The sequence below is a fragment of the Dunckerocampus dactyliophorus genome, chromosome 15, assembly GCF_027744805.1.
Source record: "Dunckerocampus dactyliophorus isolate RoL2022-P2 chromosome 15, RoL_Ddac_1.1, whole genome shotgun sequence".
In the NCBI taxonomy this organism is placed as follows: Eukaryota; Metazoa; Chordata; class Actinopteri; order Syngnathiformes; family Syngnathidae; genus Dunckerocampus; species Dunckerocampus dactyliophorus.
Window position 1 is genome coordinate 13,566,057 of NC_072833.1, and position 20,912 is coordinate 13,586,968.

Here is a 20,912-nt window from a genome sequence, read left to right on the forward strand (position 1 = left end):
AAAACACAAAGGTTGTGTCTGTTGATCTCTCTGCCATATTGTGTCTTTGGCAACAATCACGTCTTCACTGAAAATAAAAGTAACCTTAAATGTTTATTTATCCCTTTCATTCATCATTTACATGTATTTAGATGCATTTTGAATTGTTTTCTGCATGTAAAACTTTAATTGTAAAACTATGGATTTTGTGTTAACGGATTAATTGGATTTTCATGATTTCTTATGGGAAAACTGTATTTGGCTAGAGTATGTTTCAGTTGAGTCGGACACTAACCAAGGTTCGACTGTTCGTGCAAGTTTTAGTTTGATTCTGTAATATTTATAAAACCCATTTTTCAAGGAGAAACACCCATCATGTAACTTAATGACTTTATTTTATTAGCAACTCCAAAAAATGTCTACCCATCTTGGCCCCTGAGCCTCAGTTTGGGAACCTTGTTCAATTCTAACACATTAAATGCAATGAAAATATATATTAGCTATAGATCTATATATTAACATTATACACTGGTGCTGATGCTAATACTGGCTGGACAGTAACCACGACAACAGCGCTAGGCAGGATGCAGTGATGATGCTCGTCTTGTGGCACACTCCACTGGAAACCTCTACAAACATAAAGAAAAAAAAAACATTGTGATTTTGTCTCTCCTTTTTTTTTTATGAAAATAATGATCTAATAATGATCTTACGCATTCCGTTCACAAAAATGGATGTGATGTCCACGTTGAACGCAGTGATGTTCGGCACGGCGTCGATCAGTACTTTCCCAATGGCGGTGTTGTTGGGCACCGACCCTGATGTAAACCTCAGGACCATGTTGTTGATGATTGAGCCGTTACTGACAAAAAAAATCCAAAAAACATTGTAACATGAACACAGCACAATGATATACCAATATGCTGCTGAAAACAATAAAATACCTGAATGACGTAACTATCAAGGAGTTGAATGACGAAAAGGCGCTGCTGTAGAAAGGCTCAAGCTGTGGAGAAAGAGCATTATCCATTCAGTATTTTTTTTTCTTTGTATCCTAATTTGGGCCGCACGGTGGCCTAGTGGTTAGCATGTTGACTACACAGTCAGGAGATCAGGAAGATCTGGATTCAAATCTCCATTGGGCATCTCTGTGTGGAGTTTGCATGTTCTCCCTGGGTGTGCGTGGGTTTTCTCCGGGTACTCCAGTTTCCTCCCACATTCCAAAAACATGGACTGATCGCCAGCCAATCGCAGGGCACATATAGACAAACAACCATTCACACTCACATTCATACCTATGGACAATTTAGAGTCACCAATTAACCTAACATGCATGTTTTTGGAATGTGGGAGGAAACCGGAGTACCTGGAGAAAAACCCACACAGAGATGCTCAAGCGGATGCTCTTCCCGATCTCCTGACTGTGCGGCCAACATGCTAGCCACTCAGCCACCGTGCGGCACTAATGATAACATAAGATAAAAATTAATATCCGTCCCTTGAACTTTATTATAAATGTATTTTCTGTGTGATTCCAATTGTAAAAATCACTGAATATGCATACTTCTTTTTCAAATACAGGGCAAAAACCTAAGATGAGGCGAGTGTCTCTTCTTTGCTTAGTGCGCAAGCCCAAGCCTGCAAGTTTCTACGCCAAAACTTTCTACAGCCCATAAGATGTATTTAGTGTGTGTGTGTCAACATGTCATCATGTCACGTAATGTGTATCGTGTGACATCAAGTCAACATTCTTGCAAGTGATAATGCTTGATAATAAAATATATAGAAACATCATACGTTCTTCAATAGAGAAGGAAAGTCAGTATTTTTTTAAAGCTTTATTGAGATACACAAACAGCAGTGTCGGTTAGAACTAGATTTACAAACAAGTCAAATGCAAGATGAAAGCATGTTTTATCAGAAGTGAATTATTCTCTTCTTTTGTTGTTCTCTTAGGGCCCTATCCTAAGAAAAGGCACGCAGCTGCGTAGGATTCTCCCTCACTACGTAAGTCTTTCATTCAAGATACGCACGTTGTGTGGAGCGACACTAAAATGTGGGTGTTCCCTGTGAAATCTGGCCCTTCCCGCATTATCTCCTTTACTTTATACTTTTGTCCCTGTGTGCTTCTTTGTGCCACACTTGAAGTTTGAGACATACCTGTATTAATCTATATCCATTCATTCTGCCACTGTCACAAAGTTTTTTTCATTTTAGTGTTTTTCTTTTTTTCCCTTATTTTCTGGACAATATTATGAACCTACCACATTTTTCTTGTCTTTCCACTGCACCATTCATTCATCTAAAATGAACACAAATGGTTCAATAATGATTGTCCATCAGCCAGTTGTTTGAACGCTTCAATTGTGAGCTAAAGCGTGTAAAGCCCCTCCCGACATGTTCACGGCAAAAGTTGGACTCAACAGAAATCTGAACATCACGCAAAAGTTCAGCGTCGCTACACTATAGAACAAGTAAAACATATCTATGGAGTTACTATTTACATCCAGTCAGGATGCGGGTGCTGCTGAGAGGTCTGCCCCGCCCTAAAGCAGTCACAACAGTCAGTGTACAGTCAGCCCCTGCGGCACACTGAGGGCATAGTAGAGCTCTAAGGAACCCAAAGTGCAAATGAATTACCATACGCGTGGCGCGATGCCACCTGGCTGGATCTCGCCCTGTTTTACAGAGCGGGTTCTAAAACGTGTTTCTTAATCTTCATGAAATTATTACTCATTACACTCAACCCTCATTCGGACTTGGTCACTTACCTGGTCAGTGTTTCCCAACGTGTGTGATGGGAGAACGTTTTGTGATAAATTAAATGGCGTCATCGAGCGACTTTTAGGACAGCCAATAGCTACTTTTCTTACTGAGGAGTTGGCAATAGTGACTCCATGTGCCTTGATTTTCTGACAAAAACATGACGTCATGGCAAAGTCCTTTGTCAATGAATCACGTAAGCCCGCCTTCCTTCACAACTTGTGTGTGTGGGTCTGCTTTACGCACGGTAGGCATGTCAGAAGTCTGTGTGGGAGAATACGAATAAGGGAAACGTGCGTAACTCGAAACGTGTTGAAAAACCCTTAAGCGCTAATGGGAGAATAAACCCCTTAGCAATAACAACCTGTATTAAGATAAAAAAACAAAGGAATCAGTGCCTCACCGCCCACGAACCTGGTGGAGGAGGCATGCTGCGTGGACAGTAGCCTGTTTTGTTTTTGCAACACCTAAATTGTTGATCGACCACTTCCATGTCATCCTTACAACATCCGGATAGACGTTACAATGCGATCTTTATCCTTAATGATCGTTGCCACAGTCAAGCGATTGAAACAAATGCAGCCAGTATTGAGCACATAGTGTATTCTTCCATGACGCAAAGCTCTGTAACTAGTTTTCTAGAGAGTATAGTGTTTATGGACCAAAATTAGGTTTTTAATTAATTTATGGGAGTGCGGACTTAACCACTGAAATTGGAACACCATAACCCAAGGACCACCTGTACTGTACCTGCATTTTCATAGAAGGTTGTAGGCAATACTGAAAAGGAAGCATTATCAATAATTTTGTTGGACCCTCAGAAACTCTTATTACAGAAACTCTTAGCATTAAGTCCTATATCATTTTGGGAATGCTGAGAATCAAGCATTCACAGCCATTTTGTCATGTACCTGCAAGTATACTACATACTATTGTGTGTTGTTTGTCTTACCATTTCTGAATACTGAGTACTAAGCACTTACACTAGCCAATGCTACTGTGCGGGCAAAAACCTTGTTATTATTGACATGAATGCTGGGAATCGAGAATGCGGTTATTTTTCTTACTGTTGTCTTGATCATCGTTGCTCGAGCAATAAACGCAGCGGACGACTGATTGAGCAAGTTACTGGTGAATGTCTCGCCCACTGACGTAAACCTCAACGTCCGTGTTGTGAACTGCAATGGTGTTGTTGCCTTTTTTGTAGTAGAAGCAGGCTTTGCCGTTGTTGAGTTTGCTTTATGTGGAGATTCTGTCAAAACATTCAGGAGAACTTTGTTAAAAAAAAAATCACATTGCGGGTGACAAATCAGGGTACATAAATGACGATTAACTCACGTATGACTTGAATGCTGTTCGCAACAATGCTGATGTTGAACGTGTTGTTGGGTTGACTGAGTGTTTCCTGCAAGGTGGAAACGACGAGGTCATTCTGCGGGGTTGACTCCGTGTCCATGAACTGGAGTCCCACTTCCACTTCCGTTTTGTCCATTCGTGTGACGACCACCGCGCGGCTGTGTCACACATAAATCACACAGTTTTATGATCTTTTCCAACAAATAACGTGCAATGTTTGCATCATCTTGCAAAAACTGTACATAATGCGGATGAGAAAGGTCCGGATGAAGATTAAACCAAATCTTGCCCTGTAGATGATGTCGCACTGTAATGCAGATAAAAATGCATTAAAACATTGGAAAGCGGAAAAATTTACAAAATATGAAAGTGGACTTACCGCCGTGACAACTTGTGTTTCAAGAGCTTTGTACTGTGCACTATTGACATCATTGAATTCTTCCACAAAAGGTTCCTCCAAAGTCGCAGAAAGAATGACAACTGGCGGCGGAGACGTTGTTGGCCCATGGGTTGTGGACATGTGGGTGGTTGTTGGTCCATGAGTTGTGGGAATTTGGGTGGTTGTTGGCCCATGAGTGGTGGTTGGCCTATGGGTTGTGGGAATGTGGGTGGTTGTTGGTCCATGAGTTGTGGGCCTCTGGATGGTAATTGGGCCATGGGTGGTTGTTGTTGGTTTTTCGGCTGTTAATTGTGAAAAACAATAAAAGGCTGAATTAGGCAGTGCTGTTTTTAGCATTAACAGTAACAAAAACTGACAGTAGTGGCAGAAGTGTTGACTTACAAATGACTGCTATTGAGTCTGGATCAATCGTTAGGTTGAAAGTGTTGTTGGGATTATTCACAGCCTGTACCAAGGTGTCTACCACCACATCAGCTTCTGGGATTTGATCACTTGAAACTGAATTGTTGAATTGCAGTTCCACTTCTACTTGAGTGTTTCCCATTTGTGGCCTTGAATGGTAAAAAAAAAAAAGAACTTAAGTGGTTAAGTTCAATTGCAGGGAATGCAAACTCTGACAGTCCTTGTATTTAAAGCATTACCTAAATCCAATAACAGTGGTTCTGATGAAAATGCTTCCAAATGCTTCCAAGAAGATGAAGTCACACTGGAAGAAGAATCACAGTTTTAAGTAATTTTGTGAAAGGCATTGTGGAAATCAAATAGTTAAAGACTAGGTCACAACCAGTTGAATGGGCTCCTACTGCCTGTCTATGTGCAAAAATCCTGCAAGAAACACACAGAGGGCACGCGTATGATGTGCTGATTTTTGACTGACGCATATTGGCCACAGAAGTAATTTGTCATGTTGAACAAACTTTACAGGCCCTTACGTTTTTTGAGGTTGCAAGACAAACTGACACACTTTGTACATCATTGTGCGTTGTCTGTACAGCCAACGTGTATGTTTAAAAAAATCGCACATCTGGTTGTGACCTAAGCTTCAGAAGTGTACTCACTATTGATACCACTTGTGATTGAAGAGTTTGGTATTGTTCACTGTTGGGATCGTTAAATTCTGGCACAAAAGGTTCCTCTACAATCGCTTCAACAAACACAATTGGTGAAGTAATTGAGGTCACTGAAGTTGTTGGTCCATGAGTGGTCATTGATCGAGTGGTGGAAGTTGATCCATGAGTTGATACCAGGGTTGTTGCTGGACCATGAGTTGTTGGTACTGGGGTGGTTGTTGGCCCATGGATTATTGGTCTATTGGTGGTTGGTTTTGGTTGCTCAGCTGTTTAATAAAAAATATTTTAAACAAAACACACTATTAGTCAATAAACATCAAATACACACAGTGACAGAAATGTTTACTTACAAATGACTGCTATTGAGTCTGGATCAATCGTTAGGTTGAAAGTGTTGTTGGGATTATTCACAGCCTGTACCAGGGTGTCTACCACCACATCAGCTTCTGGGATTTGATCTCTCGATACTGAATTGTTGAATTGAAGTTCCACTTCAACTTGAGTGTTTCCCATTTGTGGCCTTGAATGGTACAAAAAATCCACTTAATTTCAATTCCAGGGGATCTAAACTCTGACAGTCCCTAGATTTAAAGTATTACCTAAATCCAATAACAGTAGTTCTGATGAAAATACTTCCAAATGCTTCCAAAAAGATAAAGTCACACTGGAAGAAGAATTACAGTTTTGAGCAATTTTGCAAAAAGCATCACAGAAATCTAATCATTTAAAAGTGTACTCACCATTGATACCACTTGTGTTTGAAGAGTTTGGTATTGTTCACTGGTGGGATCATTAAATTCTGCCACAAAAGGTTCCTCCACAGTAGCTTCGACAGACAAAACTGGTGAAAGTACTGAGGGGACTGAAGTTGATGGTCGATGAGTGGTCTTTTGTACATTAGTGTTTGTTAGTCCGTTAGTTGTGATTGCCTGGGTGGTTGTTGGTCCACGGGTTGTTGGAACCCGGGTAGTGGTTGGTCCATGAGTTATTGGAACCTGGGTGGTTTCTGGTCCGTGAGTTGTGGGCCCGTGGATGGTAATTGGGCCATGGGTTGTTGTTGTTGGCTTTTTAGCTGTTTAATGTGGAAAAACAATAAAAGGATAGATAAGGCAGTGTTGTCTTTAGCATTAACAGAAACAAAAATTGACAGTCGTGGCAGAAGTGTTGACTTACAAATGACTGCTATTGAGTCTGGATCAATAGTTAGGTTGAAAGTGTTGTTGGGATTATTCACAGCCTGTACCAAGGTGTCTACCACCACATCAGCTTCTGGGATTTGATCACTCGATACCGAATTGTTGAACTGCAGTTCTACTTCTACTTGAGTGTTTCCCATTTGTGGCCTTAATTAGTGAAAAAAAAAATCTGTTAATTTTATTTTCAGGTCATGTAAACTGTGATCATCTCTGTAATTAAAGTATTACCTGAATCCAATAACAATGGTCCTGTTGAAAATGCTTCCAAATGCTTCCAAAAAGATGAAGTCACACTGGAAGAAGAATCACAGTTTTTAGTAATTTTGTTAAAAGCATTGCGGAAATCTAATTGTTGAAGCCTAGGTTACAACCAGTTGTATGGGCTGCGACTGCCGGTCTATGTGCAAAAATCCTGCAAGAAACACACAGAGGGCACGCGTATGACGTGCTGATTTTTGACAGACGCATATTGGCCACAGAAGTTATTTCTCATGTCGAACAAACTTTACGGGCACTTACGTTTTTTCAGGTTGCAAGACAAAGTGACACACTTGTACATCATTGTGCATATGCAACATGTATGTTGCATATGCTGGTGTCAGGTTTGGGCAAAATGTCAATTTTTTCATACGTCGCACTTGCGGACTCCTATGTGTTTGGTGTGCCATACGTGCACCCCCGTAAGTAGTTAGTGCTTCCAAAGTTCAGATGTTTCAAACGTCCTCCATGCGTGTCAAGATCTTACTCCTTCATGATCACCACAAATACGTTCTCCATGAGCAAAAAAAAAAAAACGCAGAAATTTAGGGAGCCCCAAATATTAAACAGCCCAAAAATTGCACATCTGGTTGTGACCTAAGCTTCAGAAGTGTACTCACCATTGATACCACTTGTGATTGAAGAGTTTGGTATTGTTCACTGTTGGGATCATTAAATTCTGGCACAAAAGGTTCTTCTACAATCGCTTCAACAGACACAACTGGTGAAGTAATTGAGGTCACTAAAGTTGTTGGTCCATGAGTGGTCATTGATCTAGTGGTGGTTGTTGATCCATGAGTTGATACCAGGGTTGTTGCTGGTCCATGAGTTGTTGATACTGGGGTGGTTGTTGGCCCATGGGTTATTGGTCTGTTGGTGGTTGTTTTTGGTTGTTCAGCTGTTTAATGAAAAAAATATTGAAAACAAAACAAACTATTAGTCAGTAAACATCAAAGACACACAGCGACAGAAATGTTGACTTACGAATGACTGCTATTGAGTCTGGATCAATAGTTAGGTTGAAAGTGTTGTTGGGACTATTCACAGCCTGTACCAAGGTATCTACCACCACATCAGCTTCTGGGATTTGATCAGTTGATACGGAAGCGTTGAACTCCAGTTCCACTTCTACTTGAGTGTTTCCCATTTGTGGCCTTCAATGGCAAGCAGTCCACAGTTCATTTCAATTCTAGATCATTTAAACTGTCACAGTTCCTGTATTTAAAGTATTACCTAAATCCAATAACAATGGTTCTGATGAAAATATTTCCAAATGCTTCAAAGAAGATGAAGTCACACTGCAAGAGGAATGACCGTTTTGAGTAATTTCAGGAAAGGCAATGCGGAAATCTAACAATTTAGAAGTGTACTCACCATTGATACCACTTGTTTTTGCAGAGTTTGGTATTGTTCACTGTTGGGATCATTAAATTCTAGCACAAATGGTTCCTCCAAAATGGCTTCAACAGACACAACTGCTGAGGGAACTGAGGTGACTGAAGCTGTTGGTCCACGAGTGGTCATTGATCTATTGGTGGTTGTTGGTCTACGAGTTGTTGGTCTGTGAGTGGTTGTTCTTGGTTGTTCAGCTTTTGAAGACAAATAATTAAAAATAAAACAAACTATTAGTCAGTAAACCCTTTGAGAACAGGAACAGGAAAAAAATGACAGTAACGTTGACTTACGAATGACTGCTATTGAGTCTGGATCAATAGTTAGGTTGAAAGTGTTGTTGGGGCTGTTCACAGCCTGTACCAAAGTGTCTACCACCACATCAGCTTCTGGGATTTGATCTGTTGATACCGAATTGTTGAACTGGAGTTCCACTTCTACTTGAGTGTTTCCCATTTGTGGCCTTTAATGGTAAACAGTCCACAGTTAATTTCAGTTCTCAATCATGTAAACTTTGACAGTCCCTGTATTCAAAGTCTTACCTAAATCCAATAACAATGGTTCTGATGAAAATATTTTCAAATGCTTGGAAGAAGATGAAGTCACACTGTTGGGATCACAGTTCTGAGTAATTTCGCAAAAGGCAATGTGGAAATCTAACAGTTTAGGAATGTACTCACCATTGATACCACTTGTGTTTGCAGAGTTTGGTATTGTTCACTGTTGGGATCATTAAATTCCGGCACAAAAGGTTCCTCCAAAATTGCTTCAAGAGACACAACTGGTGAGGGAACTAAGGTGACTGCAGTTGTTGGCCCACGGGTGGTCATTGGTCCATTGGTGGTTGTTGGTCCATGAGTTGGTGGTCTATGGGTGGTTGTTCCTGGTTGTTCAGCTTTTTAATGAAAATAAATGAATACAGAACAAACTGTATTGTTCCGTGCTTTCATGAAAATAATTGTAAACAAAACAAACTATTAATCAGTAAACTAACAATGAGCATCATATGAAAAAAACAACAAAAAACGACAGAAAAGTCGACTTACGAATAACTGCAATTGAGTCTGGATCAATCGATAGATTGAAAGTGTTGTTGGGACTATTAACAGCCTGTACCAAGGTGTCTACCACCACATCAGCTTCTGGGATTTGATCTGTCGATACCGAATCGTTGAACTGCAGTTCCACTTCTACTTGAGTGTTTCCCATTTGTGGCCTTCAATGGTAAACAGTCCACAGTTAATTTCAATTTGAAATCATGGAAACTTTGACAGTCCATGTATTCAAAGTCTTACCGAAATTCAATAACAATGGTTCTGATGAAAATATTTCCAAATGCTTGGAAGAAGATGAAGTCACACTGTTGGGATCACAGTTCTGGGTAATTTCGCAAAAGGCAATGTGGAAATCTAACAGTTTAGGAATGTACTCACCATTGATACCACTTGTGTTTGTAGAGTTTGGTATTGTTCACTGTTGGGATCATTGAATTCTTCCACAAAAGGTTCCTCCAAAATTGCTTCAACAGACACAATTGGTGAGGGAACTGAGGTCAATGCAGTTGTTGGCCCACGTGTGGTCCCTGTTCCATTGGTGGTTGTAGGTCCCGGAGTTGTTGGTCTGTCAGTGGTTGTTGGTTGTTCAGCTGTTTAATCAAAAACAATTGAAAACAAAACAAACTATGAGTCAGTAAACCCTTTAAGAATGGACATCAACTGCAAAAATTCCTTTGAAATGTCGACTTACGAATGACAGCTATTGAATCTGGATCAATACTTAAGTTGAAAGTGTTGTTGGGACTATTCACAGCCTGTACCAAGGTATCTACCACCACATCAGCTTCTGGGATTTGTTCTGCCGATACCGAATCGTTGAACTGGAGTTCCACTTCTACTTGAGTGTTTCCCATTTGTGGCCTTCAATGGTAAACAGTCCACAGTTCATTTCAATTCTAGATCATGTAAACTTTGACAGTCTCTGCATTCAAAGTGTTACCTAAATCCAATAACAATTGTTCTGATGAAAATATTTCCAAATGCTTGGAAGAAGATGAAGTCACACTGCAAGAGGAATCACCATTTTTAGTAATTTCACGAAAGGCAATGTGGAAATGTAACAGTTTTGGGGTGTACTCACCATTGATACCACTTGTGTTTGCAGAGTTTGGTATTGTTCACTGTTGGGATCATTAAATTCCGGCACAAAAGGTTCCTCCAAAATTGCTTCAACAGACACAACTGGTGAGGGAACTAAGGTGACTGGCCCACGGGTGGTCCCTGTTCCATTGGTGGTTGTTGGTCCCGCAGTTGTTGGTCTGTCAGTGGTTGCTGGTTGTTCAACTGTTTAATAAAAAACAATTGAAAACAAAACAATCTGTTAGTCAATAAACACTTTATGGATGGACATCAACTGCAAAAAATAGTTTGAAATGTCGACATACGAATGACTGCTATTGAGTCTGGATCAATAGTTAGGTTGAAAGTGTTGTTGGGACTGTTCACAGCCTGTACCAAGGTGTCTACCACCACATCAGCTTCTGGGATTTGATCTGTCGATACCGAATTGTTGAACTGGAGTTCCACTTCTACTTGAGTGTTTCCCATTTGTGGCCTTCAATGGTAAACAGTCCACAGTTAATTTCAATTTGAAATCATGGAAACTTTGACAGTCCCTGTATTCAAAGTCTTACCGAAATCCAATAACAATGGTTCTGATGAAAATATTTCCAAATGCTTGGAAGAAGATGAAGTCACACTGTTGGGATCACAGTTCTGAGTAATTTTGCAAAAGGCAACGTGGAAATCTAACAGTTTAGGAATGTACTCACCATTGATACCACTTGTGTTTGCAGAGTTTGGTATTGTTCACTGTTGGGATCATTAAATTCCGGCACAAAAGGTTCCTCCAAAATTGCTTCAACAGACACAACTGGTGAGGGAATTAAGGTGACTGCAGTTGTTGGCCCACGGGTGGTCATTGGTCCATTGGTGGTTGTTGGTCCATGAGTTGTTGGTCTATGGGTGGTTGTTCTTGGTTGTTCAGCTTTTTAATCAAAATAAATGAATACAAAACAAACTGTATTGTTCAGTGATTTCATGAAAATAATTGTAAACAAAACAAAGTATTAATCAGTAAACTAATAATGAACATCATTTGAAAAAAACAACAAAAAGCGACAGAAATGTCGACTTACGAATAACTGCAATTGAGTCTGGATCAACAGTTAGGTTGAAAGTGTTGTTGGGACTATTCACAGCCTGTACCAAGGTATTTACCACCACATCAGCTTCTGGGATTTGATCTGTCGATACCGAATCGTTGAACTGCAGTTCCACTTCTACTTGAGTGTTTCCCATTTGTGGCCTTCAATGGTAAACAGTCCACAGTTCATTTCAATTCTAGATCATGTAAACTTTGACAGTCTCTGCATTCAAAGTGTTACCTAAATCCAATAACAATTGTTCTGATGAAAATATTTCCAAATGCTTGGAAGAAGATGAAGTCACACTGCAAGAGAAATCACCGTTTTGAGTAATTTCACGAAAGGCAATGTGGAAATGTAACAGTTTTGGAGTGTACTCACAATTGATACCACTTGTGTTTGTAGAGTTTGGTATTGTTCACTGTTGGGGTCATTGAATTCTTCCACAAAAGGTTCCTCCAAAATTGCTTCAACAGACACAATTGGTGAGGGAACTGAGGTGAATGCAGTTGTTGGCCCACGTGTGGTCCCTGTTCCATTGGTGGTTGTTGGTCCCGCAGTTGTTGGTCTGTCAGTGGTTGTTGGTTGTTCAACTGTTTCATAAAAAACAATTGAAAACAAAACAATCTATTAGTCAATAAACACTTTAAGGATGGACATCAACTGCAAAAAATAGTTTGAAATGTCGACATACGAATGACTGCTATTGAGTCTGGATCAATAGTTAGGTTGAAAGTGTTGTTGGGACTGTTCACAGCCTGTACCAAGGTGTCTACCACCATATCAGCTTCTGGGATTTGATCTGTCGATACCGAATTGTTGAACTGGAGTTCCACTTCTAGTTGAGTGTTTCCCATTTGTGGCCTTCAATGGTAAACAGTCCACAGTTAATTTCAATTTGAAATCATGGAAACTTTGACAGTCCCTGTATTCAAAGTCTTACCGAAATCCAATAACAATGGTTCTGATGAAAATATTTCCAAATGCTTGGAAGAAGATGAAGTCACACTGTTGGGATCACAGTTCTGAGTAATTTTGCAAAAGGCAATGTGGAAATCTAACAGTTTAGGAATGTACTCACCATTGATACCACTTGTGTTTGCAGAGTTTGGTATTGTTCACTGTTGGGATCATTAAATTCCGGCACAAAAGGTTCCTCCAAAATTGCTTCAACAGACACAACTGGTGAGGGAACTAAGGTGACTGCAGTTGTTGGCCCACGGGTGGTCATTGGTCCATTGGTGGTTGTTGGTCCATGAGTTGTTGGTCTATGGGTGGTTGTTCTTGGTTGTTCAGCTTTTTAATCAAAATAAATGAATACAGAACAAAATGTATTGTTCCGTGCTTTCATGAAAATAATTGTAAACAAAACAAACTATTAATCAGTAAACTAACAATGAACATCATTTGAAAAAAACAACAAAAAACGACAGAAAAGTCGACTTACGAATAACTGCAATTGAGTCTGGATCAATCGATAGATTGAAAGTGTTGTTGGGACTATTCACAGCCTGTACCAAGGTATCTACCACCACATCAGCTTCTGGGATTTGATTTGTCGATACCGAATCGTTGAACTGCAGTTCCACTTCTACTTGAGTGTTTCCCATTTGTGGCCTTCAATGGTAAACAGTCCACAGTTAATTTCAATTTGAAATCATGGAAACTTTGACAGTCCCTGTATTCAAAGTCTTACCGAAATCCAATAACAATGGTTCTGATGAAAATATTTCCAAATGCTTGGAAGAAGATGAAGTCACACTGTTGGGATCACAGTTCTGAGTAATTTTGCAAAAGGCAACGTGGAAATCTAACAGTTTAGGAATGTACTCACCATTGATACCACTTGTGTTTGCAGAGTTTGGTATTGTTCACTGTTGGGATCATTAAATTCCGGCACAAAAGGTTCCTCCAAAATTGCTTCAACAGACACAACTGGTGAGGGAACTAAGGTGACTGCAGTTGTTGGCCCACGGGTGGTCATTGGTCCATTGGTGGTTGTTGGTCCATGAGTTGTTGGTCTATGGGTGGTTGTTCTTGGTTGTTCAGCTTTTTAATCAAAATAAATGAATACAGAACAAAATGTATTGTTCCGTGCTTTCATGAAAATAATTGTAAACAAAACAAACTATTAATCAGTAAACTAACAATGAACATCATTTGAAAAAAACAACAAATAACGACAGAAATGTTGACTTACGAATAACTGCAATTGAGTCTGGATCAATCGATAGATTGAAAGTGTTGTTGGGACTATTCACAGCCTGTACCAAGGTATCTACCACCACATCAGCTTCTGGGATTTGATCTGTCGATACCGAATCGTTGAACTGCAGTTCCACTTCTACTTGAGTGTTTCCCATTTGTGGCCTTCAATGGTAAACAGTCCACAGTTCATTTCAATTCTAGATCATGTAAACTTTGACAGTCTCTGCATTCAAAGTGTTACCTAAATCCAATAACAATTGTTCTGATGAAAATATTTCCAAATGCTTGGAAGAAGATGAAGTCACACTGCAAGAGAAATCACCGTTTTGAGTAATTTCACGAAAGGCAATGTGGAAATGTAACAGTTTTGGAGTGTACTCACAATTGATACCACTTGTGTTTGTAGAGTTTGGTATTGTTCACTGTTGGGGTCATTGAATTCTTCCACAAAAGGTTCCTCCAAAATTGCTTCAACAGACACAATTGGTGAGGGAACTGAGGTGAATGCAGTTGTTGGCCCACGTGTGGTCCCTGTTCCATTGGTGGTTGTTGGTCCCACAGTTGTTGGTCTGTCAGTGGTTGTTGGTTGTTCAACTGTTTAATAAAAAACAATTGAAAACAAAACAATCTATTAGTCAATAAACACTTTAAGGATGGACATCAACTGCAAAAAATAGTTTGAAATGTCGACATACGAATGACTGCTATTGAGTCTGGATCAATAGTTAGGTTGAAAGTGTTGTTGGGACTGTTCACAGCCTGTACCAAGGTGTCTACCACCACATCAGCTTCTGGGATTTGATCTGTCGATACCGAATTGTTGAACTGGAGTTCCACTTCTACTTGAGTGTTTCCCATTTGTGGCCTTCAATGGTAAACAGTCCACAGTTAATTTCAATTTGAAATCATGGAAACTTTGACAGTCCCTGTATTCAAAGTCTTACCGAAATCCAATAACAATGGTTCTGATGAAAATATTTCCAAATGCTTGGAAGAAGATGAAGTCACACTGTTGGGATCACAGTTCTGAGTAATTTTGCAAAAGGCAACGTGGAAATCTAACAGTTTAGGAATGTACTCACCATTGATACCACTTGTGTTTGCAGAGTTTGGTATTGTTCACTGTTGGGATCATTAAATTCCGGCACAAAAGGTTCCTCCAAAATTGCTTCAACAGACACAACTGGTGAGGGAACTAAGGTGACTGCAGTTGTTGGCCCACGGGTGGTCATTGGTCCATTGGTGGTTGTTGGTCCATGAGTTGTTGGTCTATGAGTGGTTGTTCTTGGTTGTTCAGCTTTTTAATCAAAATAAATGAATACAAAACAAACTGTATTGTTCAGTGATTTCATGAAAATAATTGTAAACAAAACAAAGTATTAATCAGTAAACTAATAATGAACATCATTTGAAAAAAACAACAAAAAGCGACAGAAATGTCGACTTACGAATAACTGCAATTGAGTCTGGATCAACAGTTAGGTTGAAAGTGTTGTTGGGACTATTCACAGCCTGTACCAAGGTATCTACCACCACATCAGCTTCTGGGATTTGATCTGTCGATACCGAATCGTTGAACTGGAGTTCCACTTCCACTTTCGTGTTTCCCATTTGTGGCCTTCAATGGTAAACAGTCCACAGTTGATTTCAATTTGAAATCATGGAAACTTTGACAGTCCCTGTATTGAAAGTCTTACCTAAATCCAATAACAATTGTTCTGATGAAAATACTTCCAAATGCTTGGATGAAGATGAAGTCACACTGCAATAGGAATCACCGTTTTGAATAATCTCACGCACGGCAATGTGAAAATCTAACAGTTTAGAAGTGTACTCACCATTGATACCACTTGTGTTTGCAGAGTTTGGTATTGTTCACTGTTGGGATCATTGAATTCTGGCACAAAAGGTTCCTCCAAAATTGCTTCAACAGACACAATTGGTGAGGGAACTGAGGTGACTGCAGTTGTTGGCCCACGGGTGGTCCCTGTTCCATTGGTGGTTGTAGGTCCCGGAGTTGTTGGTCTGTCAGTGGTTGCTGTTGGTTGTTCAGCTGTTTAATAAAAACAATTGAAAACAAAACAAACTATTACTCGGTAAACCCTTTTAAGAATGGACATCAACTGCAAAAAATCGACAGAAATGTCGACTTACGAATGACAGCTATTGAGTCTGGATCAATAGTTAAATTGAAAGTGTTGTTGGGACTCTTCAGAGCCTGTACCAAGGTATCTACCACCGCATCAGCTTCTGGGATTTGATCTGTCGATACCGAATCGTTGAACTGCAGTTCCACTTCTACTTGAGTGTTTCCCATTTGTGGCCTTCAATGGTAAAAATCCCAGATTTTATTTCTATTGCAGATCATGTAAATTGTGACACTCCCTGCATTCCAAGTCTTACCTAAATCCAATAACAATTGTTCTGATGAAAATACTTCCAAATGCTTGGAAGAAGATGAAGTCACACTGCAAGAGGAATCACAGTTTTAAGTAATTTCACAAAAAGCAATGCAGAAATCTAACAGTTTAGGAGTGTACTCACCATTGATACCACTTGTGTTTGAAGAGTTTGGTATTGTTCACTGTTGGGATCATTAAATTCTGGCACAAAAGGTTCCTCCAAAATTGCTTCAACAGACACAACTGGTGAGGGAACTGAGGTTATTGTCGTTTTTGTATCAACCTTTGTGGGTGAAATCATATGACTTGTTGTCTCGTATGGTGTTGTTGGTGGTTCTAGTGTGGTGGTTGAACCTTTGGACAGAAAAAAGAAGAATAGCGGTGAGAATTTCATTTTTAGAGAATACTGTACAGCCAGGAGAAGTATGTCGATGGTGAACAAAAGCTTGCACTGAAATGGAACACCAGTGCAAACTATGGATTAGAAGGATATTTTGTTGACTTACTAATTACTGCAATTGATTCTGGGTCTACAGCAAGTTTGAAGGGGTTGCAAGAGTTATTGGCCACCTGCACGAACATTTCTACCACCAGGTCATCTTCTGGGATTCGGTAAGACGATGTATTGCTGAACTCCAACACCACTTCGACTGTCATGTTTCCCATATGTGGACTTAAATTGAAAAAATATGACAATTTATTACAATTTCTACAATACAATTTGCTTATTTATATATAATTAAAGTGTTACCTAAATCCAACAACAGTGGTGTTGATGAAATTAGCTCGAAACGCTTGAATGAAGATAAAGTCACACTGTGAAGTTCGTAAATAAAAGGTTTATGAATGAAATGTCAGAAAATGCCATGAATTTCCATAAACATGTACTCACCATGGCTTGCACTTGCGTTTCAAGTTTTTTGTATTGTGCACTGCTGTTATTCTTCAACTCCGCGACGAAAGCTTCCTCCAAAGTCGCCACAAGCGACACGGTCGCTGTTGTTGCCACTGTCAGCCCATCACTGATGCTACAAATCTGTGCTCCAGAAGGCCTACAAATCACCAAAGCCACTGTAGTAGAAAAAATATGTAAAAAAAACCCAACCATATATATATATATATGTATATTATATCAATTATATATACATAAGTAAGACTGGAATTACTGATTTTTCTTGGTAAGAATTGCACTCACCAAGCAGCACTAAAATAGTGCCAACGCCCATAATGTCCTCTTTTGCACCTGTAAAATCATTTCGTAAAGAGATGAAAAAAAAAAGAAAAATTCTTATAATACTGCTACTTTTTTCTGATAATTACTCTCAGAAAGTTGCAACCTTTATTTGGTAAAGCTACGACCTTTGTCGTATAATTTTACGACAGTGGTCATGTAAAACTATGACTTATTCGCTCATAATGTTACAATTTTCTTGGGAAAAACTACCTTGTAAAATGCAAATGTCTTTTTTTGTAAATGTCCAGTCTTTGTCTTATAATGCTTTGTCACAATTCATTCTCAATCCCACTGACATACCCTCCATAGAGGAAGCAGAGTCTGAGGCAACGAACGTGACGGTTCCATCTCGGTGGCTTAAGTTTCTGGGGTAGTCAAAACGCTCCCCAGTGGCAAAGCAAAGGGGTGGATGAGTTTCGCCCTGAATTCCTTTCGTCTCTGGATGTTGAGGGACTGTCTTGGCTGACACGTCCCTTCAACATTGCGTGGATGTCGTGAAAGGGACCTCTGGCTTGTTGGACAGGGGTGGTGCTCCCCCTTTTCATGAAGGCTGACCCGAGGGTGTGTTCCAACTATAGAGGAATCAGACTCCTCAGCCTGCCTGGGAAAGTCTATTCCAGGGTGCTGGAGAGAAGAGTACGACCGTTAGTCGAACCTCGGCTACAGGAGGTGAAACTAGCGAAACACAGAAAATTATTGTGACTGCGAAGCTCGCTGGATATCGCAAGTCCATAGTTTTCAGCAGGTTTTTAAAGCCATTTTTTCAACTGTTGCAACGGGGACTATATCTTAGCAATGTGATAGGACACCTTTTTATAACAGCACACCACTATGCTTTTCCTTTGATGAGGAACGCAGCAGGAGCGCACGGCTTCACACATTCCTCTGTTGGAGTTTGTGCCAAGTTTTAAGTTGGTAAAAAATATTTTTTTATGCTCTGAATTTGTAGCACCTCCACATTACTGAGCTAACGCTTATTGCTTGCTGCCAAATTTTTCCACCGCAGACGCTGTCGCTTTCACTGGAGCCGCCGGGCTTCTGCTCCGCCCCTCCTCCCTTCCTGCAGGCACGGATGAGGGAGATACAGCGCAAATCCAGTCTATATTGATAACAAACGATATGGTTGATTTTGATATCGTGTTTAAAGTAAATATCAACATTTTAAAAATATCGATATATCGCCCAGCCCTTTTTGCAGATATGAGAATATAAAATATAAGAACGAGTGGTTGTTATATACATGAAACATCTCTCTACAAAGCTAAATCCAAATTCTTCCATATATGAAGGTTTTTCATAAAAGTAACGCAATAATTACTTTACATGGTAACTAATTACATTTATGAAGGAGTACGGTATGCAAACCATCTGTGGTTGCAGCTCTGCAGAATTTTCAAGTGTGATTGACACAAAAAGCTTTTAATTTTTTACTTTTGGGCTTTTGTTGAATTGAATCGTAATAATGTATTACAGATATTACAGAAGTAATGCACACAGTGTAACAATAAAATCATTCACCTACCTAAACTCAAAGAAAAGATCTGACGTTAAAGGCAAGGCAAGTTTATTTATAGAACTCAATTCGTACACAAGGTACAGTAATTCAAAGGGTTAAAGGGTAACATCACTTCATATCAAATGAAACACTTACCAAAGAATAGTCTTTATTTCTGCTTTAGTTTTTAATCCTCTTCACATCAACGCTCGCACTTTTTGTGGCTGGCTTTGAAAAAAAACGAAGCCTTTTTATGAAGTGGGTGGTGTGAGACATCTTTTAGAAATGTGGACTCTTAATCTGCTAACAATATGCGTCTCCGTCAACGGTGACAGTGCCTTGGCACTGTGTCACGGCATCCTCCCTTCTTTTGTTCGCCAATAAAAATTTAAAACAACTCTCTCAAATCACCTGTCAATCAAACAAAAAAAACAGTATTGAAAAATGATATAACCTTGACTTTTTTTAATATTATAAAACAAATTGAATAAAAAGTAATTATTAATTATTCATTATGAATTATTATATCCACAGTTGAGGTCCCAACTGTAAACTGTGTGGACAGGGCACTGCTTTTTCTTTTTGAGGTATCAAACCGTTTTCATTTCCTTTATTTACTTGATAAGGATAAACATGGGTGATTCTCCTGAAAGGGGTACCAAAAGCGTGACATAGCAAGCACAAATGTAAGTTGTTTTCTAACCAGTTTGCATTTTTAAATAAAGTATGACTTGTTCTGTTTTAGTTTATGAAGAAAAACCTGCAAGAAAATATCACATTTGATAGATTTCATGGCAGCAGGGCACTGTTCACTGAAATCTCAATTGTAATATTTACATAAAAGTGCTCTATTATTATTATTATGTGTGATAAAAGCCTGATTTGCCCCTGATTGTTGGGCTGACCAGGATGTCACGTAATGGTGGCTTATATTTCACATAACACAGAGCTAGTAGCTGGACCCTGCTTTAAACTCGATGCGAGACTCAACCCTGTGTTCTTCAAAGCATTGTTAGTTAGCACAAGAGTAGCACACTTCATTCACCTTCTGCAGAAACATGATTTAAAACAATAGTTCCCCAAAGTGTATTGATTGCAAAAAATAGATCTGTAGAAAATCGGATTGTAACGCGTATGATGACCACTACCCCATATTTCTGATCTTGAGTCAGTGTCGCTTTTGTTATTTTTGGGAAAAAAATGGAGAAATAGCCCGGAAATACTCTGAGGTTCACATTATGTGTCAATGCAGATATCAGCTCATTTGCATACAGACTTCCTTGATTCAAGTTTAGTTACATTGTTTGCGGACTACACTTTTTACCTTGATGAGGCATAACATTTGGTCAAAGTACCGTAATTCCGGTGTATAAACCGCACCCACTAAATTTAGAGGATAAAACCACATTTGTACATATACAGTATAAGCCGCACCGGACTATAAGCCGCACATGTCCGCGTCATAAGATTACATGTTGTGGCGTACATGAGTCCATGAACATGAGGCAGCTCTTTATCTGAGAGGAGCCAATGATGAGCTATGAAAAAGCTCACAACGAGCTTGTGAACCCTTTGGAGGAGGTCATTACGCCATATAACAGTCTGACGCACGGTGGCATCTTACAAAGAACACAAAACTGATCACACACTCAAAAGGTATACGTAATGCATATACAAACAATACAATATGAGTTAAAAAAACAAACATTTGAAGTTTTCCCATAATTCATTTTGTCTGAGCAAAGCATTTAATTGGAGTACAAGCAGCATAGATGGATGGATGGATGGATGGATGGGTGGATGGATGAATGGATGGATGGATGGATGGATGGATGGATGGATGGATGGATGGTGCTACAATGCTGCTCTGTCCATAAAAGCGCTGTTTACTGAGCTCAGTATTTCAGCTGCTTTCCCCCCGCCACCCATTATGAAGCTCTAATAACCACGTCCATCT

At 39.6% G+C, this 20,912-nt stretch overlaps 2 protein-coding genes and 1 long non-coding RNA gene across 3 annotated transcripts; all 3 read right to left on the minus strand.

The window, feature by feature from the left end:
• Positions 1 to 10,323, minus strand: LOC129194991 (mucin-2-like). The gene is made up of 26 exons (XM_054800644.1): positions 10,161 to 10,323; positions 9,848 to 10,059; positions 9,710 to 9,774; positions 9,461 to 9,630; positions 9,095 to 9,309; positions 8,957 to 9,021; positions 8,708 to 8,877; positions 8,397 to 8,611; positions 8,256 to 8,320; positions 8,007 to 8,176; positions 7,643 to 7,920; positions 6,993 to 7,057; positions 6,742 to 6,911; positions 6,309 to 6,640; positions 6,168 to 6,232; positions 5,919 to 6,088; positions 5,557 to 5,834; positions 5,140 to 5,204; positions 4,880 to 5,049; positions 4,478 to 4,779; positions 4,341 to 4,405; positions 4,081 to 4,256; positions 3,810 to 3,994; positions 924 to 985; positions 693 to 841; positions 1 to 608 (listed from the first exon to the last, which is right to left on the minus strand). The coding sequence occupies exons 1-26, from the start codon at positions 10,321 to 10,323 to the stop codon at positions 520 to 522; spliced, it is 4,131 nt and encodes a 1,376-aa protein (XP_054656619.1). The 3' UTR covers positions 1 to 519.
• Positions 10,324 to 13,311: 2,988 nt separating this feature from the next.
• Positions 13,312 to 13,958, minus strand: LOC129168503 (uncharacterized). The gene is made up of 3 exons (XR_008566269.1): positions 13,817 to 13,958; positions 13,451 to 13,665; positions 13,312 to 13,377 (listed from the first exon to the last, which is right to left on the minus strand). It is a non-coding gene; the product is annotated as an uncharacterized LOC129168503 (long non-coding RNA).
• A 103-nt stretch (positions 13,959 to 14,061) lies between these two features.
• Positions 14,062 to 19,175, minus strand: LOC129194992 (uncharacterized). Its single transcript, XM_054800646.1, has 16 exons — positions 19,112 to 19,175; positions 17,422 to 18,084; positions 17,119 to 17,297; positions 16,978 to 17,042; positions 16,733 to 16,899; positions 16,369 to 16,580; positions 16,205 to 16,227; positions 15,979 to 16,148; positions 15,663 to 15,877; positions 15,522 to 15,586; positions 15,273 to 15,442; positions 14,907 to 15,121; positions 14,769 to 14,833; positions 14,520 to 14,689; positions 14,207 to 14,418; positions 14,062 to 14,130 (listed from the first exon to the last, which is right to left on the minus strand). Exons 2-16 carry the CDS (start codon positions 17,450 to 17,452, stop codon positions 14,062 to 14,064), a joined length of 2,028 nt encoding a protein of 675 aa, XP_054656621.1. The 5' UTR covers positions 17,453 to 18,084; positions 19,112 to 19,175.
• Between the last annotated feature and the right edge of the window lie 1,737 nt (positions 19,176 to 20,912).